The sequence below is a fragment of the Trametes versicolor genome (assembly GCF_000271585.1).
Source record: "Trametes versicolor FP-101664 SS1 unplaced genomic scaffold TRAVEscaffold_4, whole genome shotgun sequence".
NCBI classification, from domain to species: Eukaryota; Fungi; Basidiomycota; class Agaricomycetes; order Polyporales; family Polyporaceae; genus Trametes; species Trametes versicolor.
Window position 1 is genome coordinate 1,262,019 of NW_007360324.1, and position 14,652 is coordinate 1,276,670.

The 14,652-nt window shown below is 59.0% G+C and overlaps 7 protein-coding genes across 7 annotated transcripts; 2 read left to right on the forward strand and 5 right to left on the reverse strand.

Moving 5' to 3' along the window:
- Positions 1 to 113: 113 nt before the first annotated feature.
- Positions 114 to 581, reverse strand: TRAVEDRAFT_45662 (uncharacterized protein; the record flags this gene model as incomplete). Its single annotated transcript, XM_008038100.1, has 1 exon — positions 114 to 581. One exon carries the CDS (start codon positions 579 to 581, stop codon positions 114 to 116), a length of 468 nt encoding a protein of 155 aa, XP_008036291.1.
- Positions 582 to 593: 12 nt separating this feature from the next.
- Positions 594 to 3,219, reverse strand: TRAVEDRAFT_19111 (uncharacterized protein; the record flags this gene model as incomplete). Its single annotated transcript, XM_008037805.1, has 6 exons — positions 594 to 679; positions 812 to 898; positions 980 to 1,127; positions 1,185 to 1,233; positions 1,257 to 1,362; positions 1,614 to 3,219. 6 exons carry the CDS (start codon positions 3,217 to 3,219, stop codon positions 594 to 596), a joined length of 2,082 nt encoding a protein of 693 aa, XP_008035996.1.
- Positions 3,220 to 4,584: 1,365 nt separating this feature from the next.
- TRAVEDRAFT_145790 (Mov34-domain-containing protein) lies at positions 4,585 to 5,909 on the forward strand. The gene is made up of 5 exons (XM_008038562.1): positions 4,585 to 4,646; positions 4,693 to 4,720; positions 4,782 to 5,012; positions 5,068 to 5,246; positions 5,307 to 5,909. Exons 1-5 carry the CDS (start codon positions 4,623 to 4,625, stop codon positions 5,829 to 5,831), a joined length of 987 nt encoding a protein of 328 aa, XP_008036753.1. The 5' UTR covers positions 4,585 to 4,622; the 3' UTR covers positions 5,832 to 5,909.
- A 58-nt stretch (positions 5,910 to 5,967) lies between these two features.
- On the reverse strand, positions 5,968 to 6,951 carry TRAVEDRAFT_70811 (cytochrome c oxidase subunit IV). The gene is made up of 4 exons (XM_008038563.1): positions 6,648 to 6,951; positions 6,439 to 6,573; positions 6,291 to 6,377; positions 5,968 to 6,223 (listed from the first exon to the last, which is right to left on the reverse strand). The coding sequence occupies exons 1-4, from the start codon at positions 6,901 to 6,903 to the stop codon at positions 6,174 to 6,176; spliced, it is 528 nt and encodes a 175-aa protein (XP_008036754.1). The 5' UTR covers positions 6,904 to 6,951; the 3' UTR covers positions 5,968 to 6,173.
- Positions 6,952 to 9,396: 2,445 nt separating this feature from the next.
- Positions 9,397 to 9,914, reverse strand: TRAVEDRAFT_118897 (uncharacterized protein; the record flags this gene model as incomplete). Its single annotated transcript, XM_008038564.1, has 3 exons — positions 9,397 to 9,453; positions 9,630 to 9,765; positions 9,883 to 9,914. 3 exons carry the CDS (start codon positions 9,912 to 9,914, stop codon positions 9,397 to 9,399), a joined length of 225 nt encoding a protein of 74 aa, XP_008036755.1.
- Positions 9,915 to 10,106: 192 nt separating this feature from the next.
- TRAVEDRAFT_165202 (ras-domain-containing protein) lies at positions 10,107 to 11,456 on the forward strand. The gene is made up of 5 exons (XM_008038565.1): positions 10,107 to 10,438; positions 10,501 to 10,567; positions 10,628 to 10,729; positions 10,799 to 11,100; positions 11,247 to 11,456. The coding sequence occupies exons 1-5, from the start codon at positions 10,316 to 10,318 to the stop codon at positions 11,328 to 11,330; spliced, it is 678 nt and encodes a 225-aa protein (XP_008036756.1). The 5' UTR covers positions 10,107 to 10,315; the 3' UTR covers positions 11,331 to 11,456.
- A 2,210-nt stretch (positions 11,457 to 13,666) lies between these two features.
- Positions 13,667 to 14,146, reverse strand: TRAVEDRAFT_95299 (phosphatases II; the record flags this gene model as incomplete). Its single annotated transcript, XM_008038566.1, has 1 exon — positions 13,667 to 14,146. A coding segment is annotated over one exon (480 nt), but the record flags the coding sequence as incomplete, so codon positions are not given.
- Between the last annotated feature and the right edge of the window lie 506 nt (positions 14,147 to 14,652).

Below are 14,652 nucleotides of genomic sequence, written 5' to 3' on the forward strand. Positions count from 1 at the left end.
GCGCACTGAGTCTACGAGTCTCTGCGAATGATAGTTGTCCAAATATCGAACATCTGGCTTGAACGTCGCGTTGAGCTCTGTGTGGGGCGCGAGCACGAGATAGGGCAAGATCTTCACCGGTGGGGAGTGTGTTTCCTCGATGCGAACCAGGTGCATCGTTTTAGGGAGAAGCGCGGGGCAATTTGATGCGGCTCAGAGAAGGTGTTCATGAGGACGAGATCCTGGAGAGTGGTGCACGCGGACAGTGTCTGGAAGAGGCCAAAATCCGACACGTCGCGGATGTCCAAGGATGAAAGATTCGACCACATGGTAGTCGGCGCGTCCACGGCAACGCCGTATAACTGTAGGTGTGTCATGGCGGGCAGTTCAGAAGCTTTTATGGAAACACGGCGTTCAGGGTGTCCGTCCACGTAGTTTGGACTTCTGGGATCTCCAAACAGACAGAGATGGGTGACCCTAGCGCCGAATGCTGCCAAGCAAACTTCCGCCTCCGGGATCTGCGCCGAGGAGAAAACCAACTGCAAGGTCTTGATACGCTCGGCATGCGGGAGGAGTAGGTCGATAGCTAGTTCCTTCGGCATCGGGTGCGCGGTTTAAACGCGGTATCCCGTGAAAGGGCGGTAGTCGTCCGTAGAGCCGCCTACTACGTCGAGGGGTACATTCCGGGATCGACGAAGTGCTGTGCGCATTATCTTCAGGCGGCCCTCGTGGGTGATGATGATGCGGGACTATAGGAGGGGGTAATCCAGAGCGACCTGCCGCCAGAGACAGCAAACGAAGGCTGGTCGAATCCACTCATAGCAGCTGGTACCTGAGGTGTTTCGTAGGGCTATGAACACCTCTATAAGGAGCTCCGCCGGAAGCCTAGAGAATCGGCCGGAGGTTGACATCCCAGTCACTAGGAAATTGTCACTAAGTAGTAGTAGCTGCAGTCAACGTGAGCCATTACATATGCTCACGCGAACCTACGAAGTCCTACCTGAGATAGATTTTGGAGCCTTGTATTGTGATCCGTAGGTGAAGAGGTGCCGCGGGTGAACTTGGGGCCTAAAGTGCACGGTGCTCTTGGAGCTTGAACGAAGTGATAGTATGGATCCGGTAGAGCGCCCTGCCAAATTAGCTCTTACCTAGAATCCAGCAGGTGGCAGGTGGCGGCCAAGAGGAAACAACACGCGGCAACAGACGCAAACAGTCCTGCGAGCGCCGAGGACCAAGTTCGAATCTTGCTGTGTACTAATAGTATTATAAGTACTGACTATTCATCAACTGTCAGAGTGTTGAGCTCTACGGGGCAGCGGCCCATTTGCAGACGGTGAAGATTAGAAAATGAGATCGATATTGCCAACCCGAATTCCCCACAGTCTACAGAACAGAAGTCACATTGCTATCGGAACGGAGTCCATCGCAGGGGCTAGCCAGCCTAAACGACCACCATCCCTCTCTCTTCGATTGCTTCGGGTAATTCAGGCGCTTGATTCATGGCCCCCATTTTGATGATGCGAAGGGCTCATTCCACTCCCGGACCTCCACTGGCTCGGTCTTGGCTATGGGCCGTGACCAGTCCACTGCGTTAGCGAAAAGAAAGCGCCGGGGATCATATCACGGTTGCTTACCTTCACGTGGCTTGCGATGGCAAATCTCGCAATCGAGAAAGTACACCTCCACGGACGTCCGAACCATCTCCGCGTTCAGGCGTGCGATCTTGACGCTAGTCTCCGTGCAGCTTGCCATGCGTTGGGGGAGACGGAAGCGGAGGACAGGCGGGGCGACCAGCTTCCCCTTGCCACACGATCGCCACTCCGCGATGCTTCTGAACACGTCCAGAATGGAGTCTGCTACCTCCGGGACGCAAAGGGTCATCTCCTCGAGGGTAGGAATCCCCCCGCACTGAGAAAGGAGAACCAGAAGCTCCTCGATAGCACGTGTGCCGCCGAACGTGCATCTACGCAGCTTCAGGAAACCGCCTACGGGGCCGGGCCAGGTGCCGAACATATCGAGCTGCGCGGGAAAGTGGCACTCGAACTCCTCGATGATCTCTCGGGGGAGCAGCGTGTCCAACTTGCTGACCGTAGGAAAGGACATTATTTCGAACTTCTCGCCGTCAGGGAGATCTTCAGGGTATGCGGTTGCCTGACAGACCGTACTTTCCGCGCCGTCAGCCCATGCGGTGCAGTCGAAGTCCTTTCCAGCACAGGTGCCCGGTAGCACCTTGGCCCGAAGGAGGACTGGAAGCACCTTTTCTCTCTCGTCGGGGAGGAAGGGGATAGGGTTCGTGGTGTCCGCAAAATCCATGGAGGGAACGTGCCAACGGTTGTGCGATGAGCTATGGAGGTTTAATGAAGCCGTGGCAGGAAGGCGAATGATGTTAAGGAAGCTCGCAATGGCCTCCCTGCTACTGTCTTCCCGCATGTTCAAGTTTCGTAGCCTCAAAAACTCCATCGGCTCGGTCTCAGGCTCCCGGTCGAAGCGATCCAGACGCTTCAAAGTCAAGTGCTCGAGGGTAGATGATGCAGTTTCGAGAACGTCACGGATCCATTGTTCAATCCGATCGATACCAAGTCCGAGTCTTAGTCCATTGAATCCGTCTAGCTCGAGACTGACTAAGTCACGCAGGATAGGGTGGGGGGTGTCAACTATAACCCAGGCGATGGAGAGATGACGAATGGCGGGGACATCAGGAGGGGAGAGGGATAGGGAGGAAACAACGTAGATGCCGTTGTCAATGTCGTCTCCGGCTACATCATCGTAATCTGCCCGGAGTGCTAGTGTTCTGAGCCTGGGCTTGACCCCATCCAGTGCCCCTTGAACTGCGAGAGTTTGGTCGTAGTGGAATAAGATGGAGAGAGAGCAGAGACGGTGGGCGTGCTGCAGGATCAATGCCACGATGCCGTTGATATCGCCTCCCATGGTATTCACCTCGAGGTGCAGGTCGGCTTCACCCGAGCGATCGAATAGAACGGACATGAAGGGCGGGCTCAGGGGACGGGGAAGACGGAGTTGGGCCCAGAGGGTGCTAGTTTCAAGAGCGACATGTCGCCAATGACGGCAGACCGTGGCGACCCGGAGCCATTCGAGCGACAATGCCGCATCCCGGATCGTGAGGAACACCAAGGCTAGAATCTCGAAGGGGAGATTGTTGATGTGCGAGGGGGATCCTCGTCGCTGAAAGGCTTTCTTCTGCTTCCGCGCGCGTATCACGGCGCGCGTGCGTTTGGACATGGTAGGAGGGCGTCGGTCGATTTGAGGGTAGACGTGCAGTTGAAGCGAATGGCAGGGGACTGGAGGGGGGAACTGGAGGGAGAGGGGGAATCTGAGCGGTTATTTTATAACATCTCGTCAAGCGCCTGCCACTCCGGGTTGGCTCTTGCCACTCGACCTCCTGGCGTTCCCTCGCAAGTCCTGACCTATTGCCAATGTTTCCGCAGCTGAGGAGCATCAGTTCCTGCGCCCACGAGTCCGTGGCGCACGCCGCTGGGTTCCGATGTTGTCCGTCGATTTGGGCGGCGTTGTGTACGCTGCCTTGTGCGTGCCACCACCGTTGTGCGGGCGAGCCACTCCAGCGTCCATCGTGCCGCCAGACCGCGACCGTAGCCTGATTATTGATCTGTGATCGATCTTCCTGCTTCAGGTCCTTGTATATCGAGCTACAAGGGCGCCAACACCAGCTTGGCGACAATGTATGCCGCTCGATACGAGGTGAGACTGACCGGCCGCCGTGCCACCAGGCGAGGGTCGCCCTGGAGCGGTTCGCAGCAAGTTGTCTCGTCCGTGGGTCGCTGTGATAGGATGCTTTCGCATACTAGCAGGTGCCACCCGCGGAGGCCTTGTAACGAATGGGGCTGTAGACGTTGCTCGGTCTCAAGTGCCGTACTCACAGTCTCTTCGGTGGACCTTGTGCTGTAAGGCGCATCGGAGGGCAGTTTCCCGGAGATACGACGCCGCCAGTACGCAGGCAAACGGCCCTACAACAGTATAGATCGCCCTACAGACGATCCCAAACGACGCTAATTGATAAGTGAGTAATAGCACTCAACTTCGCTCACAGCAAGTGAATAACCGTCCTCCATACCGTAGTAAAATTTCCACCTATCGAAGGTGTCAAAATCAGTTGAAGCAGGCTTGCAGGATCGTTTTCGTCTTGACGAGCAGCTTGCGTTCAGTACTGTATTCCGGTCACCTAGTGACAATCTTTCCAGTACTTCACCGCACTTTTCTGGTCGCAAATACACGACCTGAATGTGCCTTTACGAATCCGTGGTCTTCAGCAGTCACTACGCACGCGGGAAGGAGGATTTGACATGAGCAGGAGATGCAGCCGTAGGCCACTGTGCCAGCTGAAAGGTGCATTGCCTCCCATGACGCCAGTGTATCCGTCAAGACGCAACATGCAAGCATATGAAGCATAGTCAAGCTCTTGCATGGTGCGGAGTGATAGCGCTACTGTGTAGCGGAACTGGAGTCGGAGAGGCCGGTATCGATTCCAACTCGGGACGGGTTGAAGGCGTTAGACAACACGTGCAAACAGAGCAGGACGCGTGTGCGGAGGAGGTACGCGCGTCGGAGTCCTTCAGCCACCTCCTCCGTCTTCCACCTCTGCACCTCCCCCTTCTCTCGAATCTGCCATGGTCGCAACAACAACAGAACAAGTACGCGTGTAGCCCTTTGAATCAGGCTTTTTCTGACCTCTCCTAGCTTTCAGCACTCTCAACTACCACCGTCGGTACGCTCATACACCGCACATAGCACACAAGCGTGATACTTATCCGGTTTTGCGCGTGCAGTGGTCCACCCCCTCGTCCTGCTCTCCGTAGCAGATCACCATGCGCGTTCGGTACCGCGGGGATCCAGCAAGCGCGTCGTCGGTATCCTACTAGGCCAAGACAATGGTACAAGCATCAACGTCGCGAACTCGTTCGGTATCCCATTCGAAGAGGACGAGAAGGACAGCAAGACGTGGTTCCTGGACCACAACTACATCGACGGCATGTGGGAGATGTTCAAGAAGGTTAACGGTCCGTAAGTTCCCCGCTTCTTCGCGCGCACCGGTGTGCTCACGGCGGACGGTAGCGCGTGAGCGGATGATTGGGTGGTACCACACGGGTCCGAAGCTGCGCGCGTCGGACCAGGAAATCAACGACCTGCTGAAGAGATACATTGCACACCCGGTTATGGTCATCGTCGATGTACGGCCACAAACGGTCGGCATCCCGACAGACGCGTACTTCGCGGTGGAGGAGATCAAGGATGTACGTCTCCTTATGCAAGTTTCGGGATGCTACTTCTAGTGCTGACATGTTATGTGTTAGGATGGCACGGAGACCCGGAAGACATTCCTGCACGTTCCTTCAGCAATCGAGGCAGAGGAGGCGGAAGAGATCGGTGTCGAGCATCTCCTGCGCGATATCAAAGACTCTACTACCACCACCCTCGCCACTCGCGTCGCAGAGCAGCTCGCCTCGCTACGAGGACTCCAGTCGCGCCTCGGCGACATCCAGTCCTACCTTGTCGAAGTCGCATCAGGGAAGATGCCGCTCAACCACCAAATATCGTACCACCTTCAGGATGCCCTCAACCTCCTCCCCGACCTCAACGACCAGGAGCTGACGCAGAGTTTCGCCACTACGACGAACGACGAGATGCTCGTCGTCTACCTGAGCAGCATGCTCCGGGCGGTCATTGCCTTGCACGCCCTGGTTGATAACAAGGCGTCCATTGGTCGGGCAGAGCTAGAGGAGAGCAAAAGCGAAAAAGAGAAGAGTAAGAGTGCCAAGGTCGAGGAGAAGGGCGACAAGGACTCGAGTAAGACTACCAGCGACGAGAAGGGATTGTAGATACTACTTCGGACTATCATGCATAATGACCTGCGCTGTGTTCTCTCATCTTCGAGTGTGTAAAGAAGCATCATGACGCATTCACTCGTCATTTGACGTGGGTTGGAAGCACATCGCCGGCTGCAACACAGACACGAATCCTCGCACGAGCAGATAGCATGCGACTGCACTTCAAGTTGGTTGAGGAAGCAGGAAATAACAGGGAGATTACTATTGTTGTAACTATCAGCGTTCGACACCGCGGTCGACGCAATGCGCACAGTCCTCTCCGTCCTACGAGCGGCCGGATGATGGGATCCAGGCTCGCTCCCTCTACTGAACCTCGAGCGACAGGCGACGCGTTTACTTCTGCGTGACGAAGCCGGGGCCAGAATAGCCTTCCGACGTGATACCTGGCGAAGGACGAGGAAGAGGCCGCGTCGGAAACTGTTCCACGATAGGATGAGCGGGCGGACGTACCAGAGATAGGGTTGATTTTCATCTCAATAGCACGCTCGTTCGTGGCCTCCTCCCACTCCTTGGTGATAGTGCGCGGTGGCGGCGGGGCTACAGAAATTCGGTCAACTCAGTCCACCCTTTACGACGTAAAGTGCATTCTTCCACGTACCAGCGGCCCGGACGGCGTAGAACACTGCGCCGGCAGCAACGACGAGGCCAGTGACCCCCAGGACGATCTTGGTGCCAGCCCCGGGGGCGTCAACCGGCGCTCGGGGGCCATGGGGCCCGAATGCGACGTAGTACGCTGCGTGCGCGGCGCGCGGGCTCGTCAGCGAAAATGGCTCTTGGGCGCGACGGGCGGGCACGGGCGACACGTACCGGCCTTCTTTTCGTCGACGGTGAGCGTCTTCCAGTCGCGCTTCTGGAGCTCCTCGAGCTGCTGGTGGACGACGGCCTGCTCGTCGGCGGAGAGGCGCTCCCACATCGCCTCGACGTTGGATAGCGGGACGACCGACTCGGCGGACGACGCGGCGGCTGCGGGGGCGGCGGTCTGCGAGGAGCTCGCGGCGGCCGCGAACGCGCGGGACGCGGGGCGGAGGGGGAGACGGGGACGCGCCAGGCGGAGGGCTTGCATGGGGACGACGGGGGAGGGGGTGGAGAGGAGGAGAGAGTGAGCAAAGTGCGTGGACGGAGGCGACAGGGGACAGGCGCCCGTTTGACGACACGAAAAGGCAACGCCCAATTGGCCGGCGCTGAGCGGCACGGAATCCCCCGCTCCGACATCCCAGCCCAGAGCGACCTCGACGGCCGGCCACTCCTCCTCGCAGTCGAGCCGCGCTAGCCCATCACCGCAATTCCAAATAATGCCACTCGCACAACCCGTGCCCGGCTTAATTGAATCGCTCGACGAGAGTGAGATACGCTATATTGACTCATGAAGCAGGGGATCGTACACCGCTCTCAGACAACATGATGCAAAACAAGACGAGCACGACGCAGAGACCGCAGAGACAGCAAGAGAATACATCATGTACAGTCTTTTCACCCCCTAGGCGCCCTCGGCGGCGGCGGTGGTCTGCCCGTTGTTGGGGCAGTCACGCGAGATGTGGCTGCAAGATTCCGACATAAGTAGGTGAGCACACAATCAGTATAGAATACGCACCCCTCAGAGCCGCAGCTGTAGCAGGCGCGGCGCTGGGGCTGGGGGCAGTCCTTCGAGATATGGCCCTGTAGATCGGCGGTCAGACACGCAATATCCATGTATACCGTGATTATGACTTACGAAGCCGGAGCAGTTGTAGCACTTGGATCCCTGAACGCAGTCGCGGGACAAGTGGCCTACGCCACCGCAAGTGTAGCTAAACAGAGAGTGAGCTCTAACGCGTATCAGACAAAGAGAGTCCTCTTACCAAGACCTTTGCTGACCACCGCCGAAGCTGCCGTAGCTTCCGCCGCCGAAGCCGCCACCGGCGGCACCGCCGGGAGCCTCAGGACATGCGCGCGCAATGTGGCCGGCCTTGCCACACCTGTAGCACTCCGTACCGGAGTTGCTGCTGCCGCCGAAGGCGGCGAAGTTGCCGCCACCAGTGGTGCCGGCCGCCGCAGCGTTCTCCGGGCAGTCCCTGGACTGTTGACAGGGTGAGCGAGCGCACGCGTAGTGTTGTCAAATGTAGACTTACAATGTGGCCCTCCTGGCCACACTTGTAGCAGGTCTTCGCCTTGGTCTCGGCGGTGCAGTCTCGCGAGACGTGTCCCTCCTGTCCACAGTTGTAGCTGCGAGGACGTGAGTGAGATATATAAGCAAGAATGTCGAGATAACTCGTACCAGGTGGGGGTGCCGGCCTTGGGGCAGTTCGCCGCCTGGTGACCGACTAGAGAGGCGCGTTAGCAGAGTCAAAGAGATCGGGGCATCCGGTCGCGCATCGCGCGTAGTCGTGCATCAGGGACGATCGAAAGAGTGTGCACTTACAGCCACCACAGTTGAAGCATCCGCGGGCAGCCATTTTGAGAGAAGTTTTCTTGGGCTGCGACAGACAAAGGGAGTGGATCGGCGTTCGTGAGCGACGGCAGACGCGAGAAAGACGGTCAGAGCCGCGGGACGTGGACCTACAGAAGGAAGACGGGCGAGACGACGGCGAGGGCGAGGAGGCGATAAAGATTCGGAGGGGGAGATGAAGAGACAGGCAGGCGAGCCCGAGGCGAGGAGAAATCGGTCCTTGGCCTACGTAAGCAGATCCCGCCCATATTTGTACATACCGCGCCCCGCCCACGTGCGGCGGCGGCGTTTCTGCGCCCTCGAGCCCTGCGCGCCTATCTGCAATGCCGCGCCCGGGCAGGCTCGCGAAGCCCCCTCGAGCGCGGCGTGCTCGACATTGCACCGTTGCGGCGGCGTCGCGGGCCCTGGCAGAAGTGCGGCCTGTTCGCGGCGTGGGTGCTGCGATCACTCGGAGCTAAGCCCCGTCGTGTCGTAAAGCATAGTCAGATTGAATGGGCGGCCTCCACGTTGGTGGACTTCGACAGGATATGATTGAGGATTTTTGGCTTCGCGCCCGCGAGGCCCACTCGAGGACTCAGCATGTCAAACGCGCGAAGTAGAAGTGTAGAAATCTAACCGCGTTCAGTAACCTATTGCTCGGACGAGGCGAAACGAGTGGGGGCCGCGAGGCGACAGAAGTCGCCGCGCTTATTCGTCCTCTCTCTTTTATCGCTCCGGAAAGGAGGACCGCATGGGTGTCCTCACCCGTGGCGGTCCTCCTTTCCGGTCTCTTCCCAGTCGTGTGTATGGACATATCCTGGGTAGATGCATACAATCCTGAGCTATAGGCTGCATCAACCAGACGTCTTTGCATCATGGATTCAGAGGTGGCTGAGAGGGACGTATTCTTAGAGGAAGGGGCTGGTCGAGATTACCTTACGTATGTCATGACTACCCGGTGGTTTACTGAATAGACGTGGTGTCCACTATAGCCTGTGTGACAGCATTTAGACCAAGGCCGAGGTAAACAGGGCCCGTTGAGTGTGTAGATGTGAAGGTTGGAGGGTCTGGCCGGCACAGTCAACGGAATGGACATCTGGCACCGGCAGCTATTCCATTTCTAGGTGTTCTAGGGTCCCAAATACATGACGCCTATACAGCTGCAGACTTCTTCGGCGCGCCTTCGTCGGCGGGAGGGACGAGGAAGGTCTATGACGAGATGATTGAAGGTAGGGTGCCAGAGATCGAAGGCGGCCGGTGCGATGCAGGACGTGGAACGAAAAAAGAAGACGTGAATCGTGTCGTGTTGGGCGACGGAGACGGAGCGGGAGCGGTGACAGAGATAGTCAGCAAAATAATCGGGGTGGGCGGACGATGGTGCTCACCTGAGGGCCGCCGTGGCCGTTCTCCCAGCGCTGGTACCTGAGGAGGGTGAGGCCGCGCTTCTCGGCAATTACACGTTCCTCCTCCTTGAGGGAGGAACGGAGGGCGCGCGCGGCGATCTGGGTGTACTTGTTGTACCTGCGAAGTGGAACGGCCGAGGGGAGTCGCGTCAGTCACCAGACCCAGCGACACATACCAGCAGGATTTGTAAAGCCATATCCTGCATGATACATGCTAGTAATGAGGAGGACGTACGTGAAGACGTTGCGCCAGGTAGCACTGCTCATGGTGGCGGATGACTTTTGGAGTGAGCTGGATGGTTGCTGTCGTCTGCGTCGGCGCAGACGCAGAGAGCGAGTCCCGGGTAGCCCCGAATGGGCCACGTGGGGGAAATGGCGCCGGCGGTCGCGCAGCTCACGGACCGCGCGCGACCGAGGCTCACTCCACGACGACCACTACCACAACGACCCCAACAACGTCGCCACTACTGTCCAAGACTCTCTAGCACACTCTGTGCATACCCAGCTGTATCTTTGTCATTGCAAACATCTTGGAGCGCATCTCAGGCCTCGAACCACTTGCTATACAGCGCTACACGCATCGCTTCACTCGCTCGGACGCTATTGCACAGATACCAATCACCCCATACCCCGACTCTTACTGGTTCTGACTAGACTGTATTACAACCATGGCTGGCGTGCAGTGGCACTATGTTCTCAAGTTCATTATTACGGGTGACGCTGCAGTGGGGAAGTCCTCCCTACTCGTTCGGCTTACGGACCAACGGTTCCTTGCCAACCCCGACCCAACAGTGAGCACTCGTTTTGTGCTTGTTCCGAGAAGCCGTGGGCCTTGTCTCTGACAATGTATCAGCTAGGTGTTGAGTTTGGCTCCAAGCTAATCACGATACCGGAGGAGAACAAGATTGTAAAGTTACAATGTGCGTTGTAGCCTACTGGTAGGCAGCTGCTATGAACATAGGCTGACAACCATAGGTCAGGTTGGGACACCGCCGGCACAGAGTCATTCCGGTCTATAACGCGGTCGTACTACAGAGGCGCCGCAGGATGTTTGTTGGTATACGATGTTACCAGTCGTCAAAGTACGTCATCGCACGCTTCAACGTTCCTCCGCCAATACGTCATTTACTCATGACTACCGCTGTGGTCAGGTTTCGTGAACGCGCGATCATGGCTTGCAGATGTCAGGGAGCACGCAGACCCTCATCTGACATGTATCCTCGTCGGTAACAAGCTCGACCTCTGTTCCGACGAGTCGTCCGACGGCGCCGCGGCGGGGGGCAAGCGCAAGCGCGAGGTCTCCGTCGAAGAGGCTGAGCTCTGGGCGAAGGAAGAGAACCTGCTCTTCGTCGAAGCGAGCGCCAAGTCTGGGGAGAACGTCGAGGCAGCGTTCGAGCGTGCGACGCGCGACATCCTGAGCAAGGTGCACCGCGGTGTGTTTGACGACGACAGGGTGAGTGCTCGTTCATGTACGCTTTGGCACCCGCGACGATCGCCGCGCCGCGATCTCGGGTGGTCCGTTCGGGGAGCAGACGTGATGCTGATGCGCTGTTTGTTCTTGACTGTGTCTGCGATGCATCTCCGTATGATCTGCGTTAGTCGCCCGGTGTCAAGCTGTCGAAGCCTTCCGGGAGCGGAGTGGCGCTGGAGGACGCGCAAGCGCGAACGGGCTGCTGCTCGTGAAGGTATGGGGTCGATGTGTTGTTGTTGGGTTGGTGGATGTCTTTTCGGTTTCATTATTCGCGGCTATACGGAAGACACGCGGACGATACTGCATGTATGTATTCTAACCTACTGTACTGATATACCTCAGGTCATCATGAACTTTCAATCAACGTGCGCCCGAGGTTCCCACTGACTGTCCGGTTGCAGAGTCAGGCATGCGTTTGACAGCGGATCCTGTGCACTTCTTGTGTTGAGTCGGCCCTCGCCAAGCTCAATCACACGTCCTGGGTTCGCAGTCCGAAGCTTTGCCTCCGGACATCCAACTCTGACAGCTGCCGCATGCCATGCCCACGCTGGTCACCGCGCCTGTACGGCTACTCAGTCGGCACGCATGTGGTTAGTACCGCCCAGTCAAACTTCGACGCCGGCTCCAAGTCCTGACGCCGTCGTCCTCGCTACATGGCACGCGGACAAGTGGAGCTGCTCTACGTATTCCAGGTACGCACACATTGCACAGGACACATCGTCATCACCACCTCCCAACCACGGCCGACGGCCCCGCGCCCGGTACCCGCCAATTTGAATGCTGCAAGGTCCGGGGCCCAAGTGCCCGCAGGCTGTGCACCCCAAGTACTCCACCTGGTGGGCTGTTTGCACACTCAACCTCGCTCGCGCCTGCGCATGCGTGATTGAGTTTGCGCGGGGCCTAACTCAATCATGCATCTCGCGATGCATCTGTCGATATCGCATCTCCTTCCGGCTTCTCCAAGTTCGCCATCGACAGGATACTCCGGACCCGGTACTGTACTGTACGTGCACACCCAGCTACGCCGACAGCAGCAGCATTGATCAGCCCCTCTGCACATGGACCGCGCGCGACCGATGCCGACGCTGTCGCCGACATCGCTGCCCCGAGAGGCCCGCGCTCGTGCCTCGGAGCGCGGACGCTGTGTCATGCCCGCCGCCAGTCTGTGAGCCCATATTTGCGACGGAGGACATGTGCCCGCGTGCCGCGGCTGCGCCGGGGGCTCCCAATCAATCCAAATTGACTTCTGCGATCTTCAAGGGTCCTGCGCCGACCCGACGACGCTAGCGCGCCCGCGACAGACACTCGCTGACATCGCGACGCGCGCGACGTCGCGCACATCCTGCCTTCCGAATTCCCGACCGCCACATTCGCCGTCTGAGTGCGTATGTAGCACCCAACGCGCGCTCGGCCGCCGGGACACGCGAACCTGGCCCTCACTCAATCTTTCCGCGGCTGAAACAGCGTCCTGCGTGCCCGGAGTCGCGTCGGAGTCGGGTGGGCAGTCAGGCCGGCTTACATGGCGACAATGTGCTCACTGACAGTGCAGCCACCGTTGAAACTTGCAACCGGTATGGCGTTGGTGGCCGGGGTGCTTGGTCATGGCGCTTGGGGCGCAGTTGGGCCGGAACGTCGAGACTCTGCGTCGGGGGAGTGCCAGGCTTGTAGGGGTGGCGAGCACATACCGTACGCGTGTTCGGCGAAGCGGCGTGTTTTGGGTAGTGGTAACTGGAATACTACATACGAGGATGACTAGCACTGCGGTCTGCTTGACTCGGTCTGATCAGGTTCTCATCTTCGCGCCAGTTCTTCGAGCTCGAGGCCGGCGCGAGGTCGTACCAGGGTTTGGTATCGTGTGCCCGAAGCTGCTCATGTGAACGACGCGTCGATCAGGTTCTAACTTATCCAGGATCTAAATCATACACACTCTGCTGCCTCGAGGGCCACCATCGATGGAACTCCTTCCGATATATCATTCCGATGATGATGACGATGTCGACATCATACTGAGCTGTATATGTACAACAGATTGAGCCGAGGCGAGCCGTAAAATAATTGCGTGCAGGTGGCGGGCTTTATACAATTGTGGTACCCTAGGGCGCATACTTAGCCAGGGCGGCCGCCGCGCCGACGTCCGCGCCCGGGTGGGGAGTAATGGTAGCGAGTCGCAGCAGGCGGGCGAGTGACAGTTGGTGTGTAGGTTTGATTGTGTGGTGGGTGCGCGTGCGGGGCATCAGGGAAGTCCGTACGGGAAGATGATAGGGCGGAGAAGTCGCGGGGCATATGACAGACGGTATCATAGACGCGGTGGGCGGGAACGGGTGGGTGTGAACGGCGCGGGGGGAACGTGTGCGTGTAGGGGCCAGGGGGGCATCCCGGGGAGGCACGCGCGGCAGACGCGCGGGTCGCGGTGGCGGAAGCTTGACGGCGGGGATGGTCCTGGTCCCAAGATCATAGGGAAGAAGCAGGCCTGCAATCGCCGACCGACCGGTCATCGCGAGGGCGTGCTGTGGCCACCGTGCCCGCGCGGCGCGTGCAGCGTCTGCCAGTACTCGCCGAGCTGCGAGACAAAGCCCGGGTTCGGCTGTGCGCACGGACGTTTCGAGCGGACGAGCTGCAGCGCTTGCTCGGGCGTGCACCCGTACTGGGCGAGCACAAACGCGGCGGCGATGCTCGAGCTGCGGCTCACGCCCTGCACGCAGTGCACGAGCACGCGCGCGCCGGGGTCGCGCAGTGCCGCAGCGATCCACGCAGTGGCGCGCGGCAGGAACGCGGCGAGCTCCGAGAACGGGGAGTCCTGCAGGGGGAGCTGGAGCCGCTGCAGCGTTTGGTGTGGCGGGAGGTGCGGGAGCGCGGAGGTGGGCGGAAGGGCGACGTGCCCGGGCATGGCACTGACGACATGGGTTATACCGAGTGTGGCGAGCACCTGTGGGCTCTCCGCGGCGGCGAGGTCTCCGACATAGAGGCGCGGGATGATCTCCGAGGGGGGTAGTGTTTGGAGCGGGGCGGGTGTGGGCGCATAGCGTGAGGGCGCGCGGTGGGACGTGGAGGGGCATACGATGGGTGACAGAGGAGGCATGAGCAATATCTGGTGGCGGAGACGGGTTAGGTGGGAGGGCGGAAGAAGGGTAAGAGGGATGCGCACCATATAGAATAACTTATATGAACCAAGGGCGTGGGCGTGGGGGAAGGGTGTGGCTCTTGCCCGGTCCAAGCGCGGGGAGAATGGAAAACAAAGAAGATGGAGGTGCGGACAGAGGAAGGGACAGGAACATAGAAAAGGGAGCTTGGCGGCCTAGGGGAGCATGGAGGAGGAGGCTAAGTAGTGCTCGCAGACGGCCGCCGTCCGGAAGGGGCGGAGATTGGCGGGAGGGGACGGGGTCTGGCCAGTGTCGGGGCTGTCAGTGCAAGTGTCTGTCGCTGTCTGCGCCGAACATGCGCAGAGCCCGACTCGTTTTGACCGTCTCTGACAGCCGCCACTGCCCCGCGCTTCCCCCAGGCTGCCCAGTGCCCCCGCTGGCGTCTCCGCAGCGC

Bases quoted from the DNA above. Each gene is read 5' to 3' on its own strand.
- TRAVEDRAFT_145790 (XM_008038562.1), top strand. From the start codon at position 4,623: ATGGTCGCAACAACAACAGAACAA. The intron at 4,647-4,692 runs GTACGCGTGTAG...GACCTCTCCTAG, and splicing joins TCGCAACAACAACAGAACAA to CTTTCAGCACTCTCAACTAC. The intron at 4,721-4,781 runs GTACGCTCATAC...TTGCGCGTGCAG, and splicing joins ACTCTCAACTACCACCGTCG to TGGTCCACCCCCTCGTCCTG.
- TRAVEDRAFT_70811 (XM_008038563.1), bottom strand. From the start codon at position 6,903: ATGCAAGCCCTCCGCCTGGCGCGTCCCCGTCTCCCCCTCCGCCCCGCG. The intron at 6,378-6,438 runs GTACGTGGAAGA...GAATTTCTGTAG, and splicing joins CTACGCCGTCCGGGCCGCTG to CCCCGCCGCCACCGCGCACT. The intron at 6,224-6,290 runs GTACGTCCGCCC...GTCCTTCGCCAG, and splicing joins GAAAATCAACCCTATCTCTG to GTATCACGTCGGAAGGCTAT.
- TRAVEDRAFT_165202 (XM_008038565.1), top strand. From the start codon at position 10,316: ATGGCTGGCGTGCAGTGGCACTATGTTCTCAAGTTCATTATTACGGGT. The intron at 10,439-10,500 runs GTGAGCACTCGT...ACAATGTATCAG, and splicing joins TTGCCAACCCCGACCCAACA to CTAGGTGTTGAGTTTGGCTC. The intron at 10,568-10,627 runs GTGCGTTGTAGC...ACCATAGGTCAG, and splicing joins CAAGATTGTAAAGTTACAAT to GTTGGGACACCGCCGGCACA.